Below are 8,300 nucleotides of genomic sequence, written 5' to 3' on the forward strand. Positions count from 1 at the left end.
ACTGGATGTGGTTCATTTTATCAACAGGTAATATTAAATACAGTAGGGGGGTTGTCTTTTTGTTGAATTATAGCAGGTACTTGGATAAAAAACTATGATAAATCTTTGATTCATAATCTCACGTATTAATCATTCAAAAAATAATAATTTTAAAATATTATACAACATATATAAATATAATTAAAGATATAAAATTTAGAAGGAAGATATGTATTTTTTTAAGCAACTATAATAGCCTCAGCCAGTAAGAAGAAGTCTGAACCAAAGTACTACATTTTGGTTGCTTTGCTCTCCTTTGATCAACATGTTATATCCAAAAGGGTACCTATCACTGTCCATATACTACCCAAGTTTATTTCAATTTTTTTTAATTTTTTTTATCATTTTCTTTTAAAAAAAATTTTAACATCCTTAATCACTAAGAAAAAATTAAAAAATATATAACTTTACGAATACTCATTTTCTTAATCATTAAGTAAAATAAAAAATTAAAAAAAATTAAATACAAAAAGAGTAGTAGATGGGTAGTAGTAAGGTAGTAACCCTATCATTGTTCAATCCAAAATGTTTGAGTCATGTATGTATTGATTTATGGCAGTTTGGATAGCGAGTTGAGATAAGATAAGTTGAGATAAAAGTTAAAAGTTGAATAAAATATAATTATTGTTAGAATATTATTTTTAATATAATTATTGTTTTAGAATTTAAAAAATTTGAATTGTTTATTATATTTTATAAAAATTTAAAAAGTTGTAAAGATAAGACAAGATGTGAAGAAATGAGTTGAAAGTGTTTCTCAATCTTAACGGCTTCTTTTAAGTTGTAGCATCATTGTTGCTTGGAGGATTTGAAAGGACTTGATCTGTGATAAATAATAATAATAATAATTTCATTATATAATTAATACATACAAAATAAGTTGGTTGTGGGATAATAACTCCTTTTAGCCATTTATTTACTTATCTTCACTGGTAACAACAGCCAACTCCCAAGTGAACTCAATTCTAAAAGCATCAGAATCTTTTGATTATGTTAAACAAAATTGCAGAATGGATCATGCAAAGTTCTTGATAATAATTGAGAGGGTAGGTGAGACATCATTATTTGTTACACTGAATGAAACACAAGAAACTTCCTTGCAAAAGCATTAAGTAGCAACTACTCATCTTCCTCATCTGTAACAAATGTACCAGTCCCAGGATTCAATGCAGCAAAGAAGAAGAAGATAACATTGAACAACACAAGTGGCTCAATCTCACTGATGGGAATCCCTGTCTCGATGTTTAGTTGCGCTAAAGCTCCCTTCCCGGTAATGATTTCTCCAATCAAAGAGAAAGCAATACCCAACTGAGCCAATCTTCCTACAAAGAGCTCGTTGGCCTTTGTGAATCCAAATAGTGGACCTTTCATTTCAAAACATTGGCCAAAAATGTCAGGATATATGGTGAGCAACATAACATGATATTTATGCATAAAGTTAAAAAGTACAATGAAGCACCAAAATCAGCATTCAAGTATCCTGTTTCTTTAGTAAAAGTAAATGTCCTAGAATGGCAAATTACCTCCTTCTTTAAGACCCAATGCAGATCTGACGCCTTTGCCAGGAGGGATCACAGCCTTTTCGAGTCCGGTTGGTGGGTCGTCGACGAATTTACCACGATCACCCAAAGCACCTATTGCTCCGAGCAGGGTGAAAAGAATGAAGAAGAGAAGAAGAGGCTCAGCTTCATATATGGGAATTCCAGTTTCTAGATTCAATTGTGCTAGAATTCCTTTGCCAGTAATTGCTTCACCCAACAAGGATGCCTGCAGAAAAACACTTTAAAATTAAGAAACTTTCCCATAATTATATCAGGAAGATTAGAAACCTTCATTCTTCTTGCAGTGACAACGTTATTATGTGAGTAAAAATAATGGCTATGATTATAGAACATCAACCATTCATTCTCTTAGCATTATCCGATCTGAGACTCTACAACTTATATATTTCACATTAAATTATTCTGCCAGTAATTTGAAAAGTAGCAACAGCTTTGAAACATATGACAAAATATGCATCACAAAGAACAAAAAGCAGGGGAATTTGCTTGAAAATTACAGACGAGAAGACAAGAATGTTTACTCACAGCAAATCCAATCATGGCAACGCGACCCACAAAGAGCTCATTCTGCTTGGTGAAACCAATGCCCCCAGAGGTGCCAAAGATGCCATCTTCAACCTTTTGCTTTGGTTTTGGCGGTGCAACCTTTTTAACACAAGGGAAAAATCAGAACAAGTCTAGGCAATTTTTGAAAACTCATACATGACTTTCCACTCTGTATATTTTCTTCTTTGAAAGTAGTAAAGCTTAGAGCAAAAGGAAACGAAAACCTTCTGGGGAGGGGCTTTGGTTTTTGATTTGAAGAGAGCAAAAGTTGTCAATGCTGGGGATGAAGAAGTGTTCGAAGGTAGAGGAGGAGGGAGCAACAGATGAGAGAGAGGCTCAGGCCTCAGTTTTTGAACTTGGGAATTGAGTAAAGGGTCTCTCTTCAAATCCACCACACGGCTGCCAGGAGCACCAGACATGAGCAACATGGTTTGAGCCATAGTTGGCTTCTGTTTGATATCTTTTTCTGATAGTGAGGCTGCAAAATACTTCTATACTCTTTTCTTTTTAGTGCAAGTGTCTTTGTTTTTTAAGGAAAGGTGTCTCTGAGAAAGCACAAGGTCATGAGGGATGTGGATAGGGCGTGAGAGTCAATGAGGGGCAACAAGAGTGCCCACGTCCTCTCTGTACTTCGTAATTTTTGAGGATAAAATGTTTCTGGCTGAAAGCTTTCAATTCAAACACTTTAGCCCCATCTGCCTGAACTCCCAAATTAGATTTTACTTTCTTGAGAAAAATACATTTTGCACCGACAAATTAATGTGATATCAGCCAAATTTGAGGCATGTTATTGTTTGTCGATTAACAAATTTCATTTAATGGGTTACATTGACATAATTTTAGGTCTTGACTACAACAATTTAACAGTGTTAGAAATTATAAATGAAAATAAAGAATTACGAAGACAGAAAATAAAAGTTTGAGCTTCAAGGTTTGATCGTAATGACTAGGGAGAGTTCGGTCCGGTTCCTGGAGAATTTGTGGACTGGACCCAGACCGAACTCCCTAAGGGCCGGTCTTGTCCGGTCCGTTCAGTCCACCTTATTACTTTATTTATTTATTATTTAATTTTTTTTTTATCCAATGACATTTTGTTTAAGTATTATATAATTATATGGTGATATATTTAATATATATACATATAGTATACTATTATATATATTAGTAATACGCTAATACTATTAATCTATTAGTATATAGTAAATTAGTAATAGTTATTAACTTATTTACTATAACTAATAATATACTAGTACTTTTTTTTTTATGGAATAATATACTAGTACTAATATTATAACTAATAACTATATGTAATAATAGTAATACTATATGTAATACTATATTAAATAATAGTAATAATAATAATACTCTTATTACTAATACTCTATGTAGTTATAGTAATTTAATATTAACATATTACATATTAAGTTAACTACATTAATACTATTATAAATTTATACATATATGATATATTATAATTTATACTATAACTTTTATAATATGTTAATATATTAATATATATATACTAGTACTATATATTATAGTTAATAGTTATACATTAAAGAATATAATAATATATTCATACTAAATATATATAGTTATATTTTTAGTGATTTAGTCATTAACTTATTATGATTAATATAACTATAATATATAATACTAATATATATTAATATATTATAAGAGTTATACTATAAATATAATATAAAAATTATAATATATTAAATCACTAACAGTATAAAGTTATACTAATATATAACTATACTAATAGTCTATTATTAATATTATTATATAGTTATACATAATAACTAAATCATTATATAATTAATAAATTCATAATAACTAAACAAGTCAATATCAATATCAATGTATTATTATAGTATATAACGTGTTGTGTGACGCGGGTGGCTTATGTAGCTTTCTATTCTCCTTCACTTTAAGACAAAATGATGGTGAGGAGGATTCAATATAAACTACTTGTCTGCATTTTATTTGGTCAATGTGGGACTGGCATTTCCTTTTTTGTATACATTAATGACTTGACATTCTTTATCAATACACAATATATATTTATATATATATATATATAAGGAGATAAGTATATTTATTTGAAATACCCAAAATATATTTTATTTAAATAAAAAAATCTAACAAATAGATGGTTAATATTATAATTTGTTAGTAGTTTGAAGATGTAAAATGAATATCACATGCTAAATGAGTATCAATTTGAGGGTGCAAACTGTATTTCAATAACCATCTCATGGCAAGCCTCATTAGCGAGTTTATACCATATCTAAATTTGGATTATTATTCTTTATAAAGAAATGACATTCTTTAAACTTGAAGTTGCCATCCTTAGTCACAGTATCTATGGTGACGCATTGTAAGTAATTTTTACGTCAACCATTTAAATTAATAGCTATTTAAAATATGCCACCTCAACAAGAGTGATTGGAGAAGATAAAATTAGGATGAAGAGTAACACTGCTATCTTGTTTATATATACAAGAGTTTATAAATAAACCAAGATAATTTATTTGAATTCCGAGTTCAACTAGTTTTGAAATGAAAATAATGTAAACAATACCTCATTATTGTATTGATTGTGTTTAGATCTTCGATCTCACATATGCTGAACACACCTAAAGGGTGTTTTCAAACAAAACAACAGAAATTAAAAAGCAAACAGATCAAAACATCTAAGCAATTACAAATATCGATCAAAAGCAATAAAATCAATATTCATAAAGATTTTGGTATAGATTCATTCACAACCAAAAGATTTATTGGCTCGAAGTGTGGGATGAATTTGTCAAAGATTCAAGAGTGGATGTAGACAAATGATGCGTGTCTTGGAATTTTCAATTTGGGTCTCACCCAGATCATACGAAATGTGCAACTCAGTGAATACTGCCAGTATGTTGGGGATGAGCACCACACATCACACCTTAGTTTACTGATGATGACACCCACCCTCCCAAAATACGAGCTGGAACGAACTCATTCAAGCTGACAAATCTTGAAGTGACATGACCACAGTAACATTGTTCCACTGACTAATCTTGAAGTGACAAATCTTGGATCCTGCATGCAACTTAATTCATGGCCGTTGCTTTGCACTCGGAGAGACTTTCTCGACCTCTACTGCAACCCAATAACAACGTACATGATTTGAATTAAATTAATCTATAACCAATATTAAGAATCCAGCTATTTATTGTTTGGATAGATGAAAATATAAAAAAAATGAGAGAAGAATTGTAACGCTAAAATGAAAATTTCAAATCACATATCTTATATTTTAAAAGAATCAATTAATAATATAATTAAAATTTTATTGAAATCTTATAAAGAGTAATAACTTCTCTTTTATAAATAATGTGAAATCTCATACACTACCTATCTTTATTATATAGGATATCACAATCTAACTCCATTAAGAGCATTGGCATTGGCTTCATCAAAGCCATCTTTAAAATTTGATAAAAAGTACATATTTTCCATAAGTCCAAAACCTCCTTAGCCATATCCCTACATTGGATTAGCCATTTGATTCATCAAAATAATAATATAATAATATTTTTTAATAATAATATTTATATATTTTTTAATAATAATATTTATATTTTTTTCATATTTTGCAATTACACTAGCCATTGGTTAATTAATAATTTAATTTGATACTTAAATTATTGTTTTCCAACTAATTTTTTTCCTCTACCTAATTATCCAACAAACACATTTTGCCAACCTTTATTCTAATATTAACATTTTATATTAATATTAACAGAGGTATCTTAACCACATCCTTTAGAATACTATAATGCTAATATACAAACAGGTGCATGTGGCTAAACCACCCAAATTACTCTACAATATCACTTCCAATAAAATTGCAAGTGTAATCAAATCTCACAAGGATTTTAAGGGCCTAGCTAAGAAAGTAAGCACGTAAGGGAGTATCAACAAAAGCACTCCCAAGATGAAATGCCTCCTTGAATTAATAATCTAGTTTACAAAAGCTTGTGACTTCTACAAATGCATCTCAAAACATATTTTAGCCAAACCCTCTGCAAGCTTCAAATTATCCAGGTCTTTGAAGTTGAGCAAATTGTTTCTCATAACCTTTTCATTTGTAATGACTTTAGTTGGTGCCACCAAGTGCAAGAGTACTCTATAAAGCAGCCACCAAGTGCAAGAGTACTCTATGAATTCCTAAAAAAGATGAGTAGTTGTAAGTTAATATACCAGCCAGTATAAAGCAAAAACACCTTGGAAATCAAGGTGAATTGCAAAAGAAACCATAGCGAATGGCTAGTTTTATGGCTTCACTGTAAGTGTTTTGGTTAAAAGACATATCAAAATGCAATGGAGAGGTAAGGAAAAAGAAAAATAAATCAAAACAATCAGCAGCCTAGGAAAGACTTACGCCAAAAAATATTTCAGAGTTTCTTGAAATATTTGAAACAAATTGCAATAATTTACCCTCAATCAAAAGACTTACGCCAAAAAAAAAACAAAGATGGACTTTACGTTGACATATGGAATAAATGGCCTCCAGTATGCTGTTTATACTAAATTGTGAATTATATACAAGCATGCACAAGAGTATTAACAACGAAGCGATAAAATATCTAGTCTTCGAACAACTTCAGCATTATGCCAGTGATATAGACGATTAAAATGAAAAACCAACCAAAAGAAAACAAAAAGCATCTGATCCTTCATTCATAATTAAATCCGTGGGTCGTATGAGAAATTACCTCCTAAATTTGGAAAAATCTAGCAACAGGAGCTGGAGGAATGGTAGATAGGGGTAGGACCAGAGCCTTCCGAAAGGACAAAACAGAATGCAACAACAGCACAACCGGAAAGAGAAGCAGCAAAAGAAAAATAGAGGTCCAGAAAAAGATTTTCCCGAGAAACAAACGAGAAACCGGGTTAATTAAGTAAGGGGGTTTAGAATCTAAAAAGGTGATTACAATTTACGGAGATTGCGATACAGAAAATTAGGAAAACAGGAAAGGAAACGGAAATGGAAACGGACAAAAGACGAGAGAAGCAGAGGCGAGACAGAGTAACAACAAAATTTTCTAACAATACCAGAATCAGTGTAGGGGCTTGAGCCGAAGGAAAGACTGGAAGCACCTAAGAAAATCAACAAAAATATCACAAAATAAATTAAAGCAAACTCAGTAAATCTCTAAACATTCATATATATAAATTTTTCCCTATCAAAACAAACCCCAATCGGGGCTGACCATAAAACGGTATAAATAAATGAAGCTAGGGTTGAAGGAGAAAAAAAACAGCAACCAACCTGAAGCCGCGAATCTGATTTGAGCCAACCCAGAGTATGCGAAGATGTTTCTGCTGAAAAATAGAAAGAATTTACCGATCGGCATTAGAGCTTGAAAACGATAGAAAGAGGGAAAGGGGGAGAGAAAACATACGGGTTGGAAAGGAGATGAAGCTCGCGTGAAAATCTGAGAGATACACACCCTTCTTCTTTGATGAAATCGGTTCTGCGTGAAGAATCCGAGTGATTTCGTTTCCGTCGATGGAGAGAAATGAAAAAGAGAGGCACGGGGGAGAGAAAACGCGGGGAGGAAAAAGGAGAGAGGGAAGAGAGAGGGAAAATGAAACCAGCGGTTGGGCATTAAATGAGAAATAAAATAAGTGAAAGATGAATGTGCAGTGCACCTTCAACTTTGAAGGAAATGGAAGATTTACTGTAGGTCAAAACTTCAGATTTGAAGTTTACCGACACCAATGCAGCAGTTTTTATTCGACATTCATCAATTTATGCATTTGCATTGGCTTTTGACGAAGCCAATGCCAATGCTCTAAATTCACGAAGTTCTCGTCGGGCCTATCAGTTGTAGGTGGCATGGCTCAATCTTATAATTTTTGTTAGGATAGGCTCTGATATCATTTGTAACGCTTCAATGAAATGTCTAAACCACGTAATCTATACTCTAAAAGGATTAGTCAATAATACAATTAAAGCCACATTGAAATTTTATAAAGAGGAAGAATTTCTCATTTTTAAATAATATGAAATCTCATACTCTACCTACTTTTATTCTTATCATATGAGATATTATAAAAATTTTTAAGATTGGACTAAATTTGCCGGTGAAGAGAAAATAA

General features: G+C 31.6%; 1 protein-coding gene and 1 long non-coding RNA gene across 3 annotated transcripts; both read right to left on the reverse strand.

The window, feature by feature from the left end:
* Positions 1 to 993: 993 nt before the first annotated feature.
* LOC122312544 (photosystem II 22 kDa protein, chloroplastic-like) lies at positions 994 to 2,681 on the reverse strand. Its single transcript, XM_043127190.1, has 4 exons — positions 2,372 to 2,681; positions 2,127 to 2,246; positions 1,563 to 1,806; positions 994 to 1,403 (listed from the first exon to the last, which is right to left on the reverse strand). Exons 1-4 carry the CDS (start codon positions 2,585 to 2,587, stop codon positions 1,159 to 1,161), a joined length of 825 nt encoding a protein of 274 aa, XP_042983124.1. The 5' UTR covers positions 2,588 to 2,681; the 3' UTR covers positions 994 to 1,158.
* A 3,314-nt stretch (positions 2,682 to 5,995) lies between these two features.
* Positions 5,996 to 7,989, reverse strand: LOC122314115. 2 transcript variants are annotated; one of them, XR_006243604.1, is made up of 4 exons: positions 7,601 to 7,968; positions 7,468 to 7,520; positions 6,911 to 7,295; positions 5,996 to 6,362 (listed from the first exon to the last, which is right to left on the reverse strand). It is a non-coding gene; the product is annotated as an uncharacterized LOC122314115 (long non-coding RNA). The 2 variants fall into 2 exon arrangements; XR_006243605.1 differs by lacking the exon at positions 5,996 to 6,362 and having other exon boundaries at positions 6,690 to 7,295; positions 7,601 to 7,989.
* Positions 7,990 to 8,300: the final 311 nt, after the last annotated feature.

The sequence above is a fragment of the Carya illinoinensis genome, chromosome 6 (assembly GCF_018687715.1).
Source record: "Carya illinoinensis cultivar Pawnee chromosome 6, C.illinoinensisPawnee_v1, whole genome shotgun sequence".
In the NCBI taxonomy this organism is placed as follows: Eukaryota; Viridiplantae; Streptophyta; class Magnoliopsida; order Fagales; family Juglandaceae; genus Carya; species Carya illinoinensis.

What these genes read in the sequence shown, in the direction of transcription:
- LOC122312544 (XM_043127190.1), bottom strand. Translation starts at nt 2,587, where the DNA reads ATGGCTCAAACCATGTTGCTCATGTCTGGTGCTCCTGGCAGCCGTGTG. An exon ending in CCAAAGCCCCTCCCCAGAAG is followed by an intron (nt 2,247 to 2,371) that starts GTTTTCGTTTCC and finishes TGTGTTAAAAAG; the next exon opens with GTTGCACCGCCAAAACCAAA. An exon ending in ATTGGGTCTTAAAGAAGGAG is followed by an intron (nt 1,404 to 1,562) that starts GTAATTTGCCAT and finishes TTGAAATGAAAG; the next exon opens with GTCCACTATTTGGATTCACA.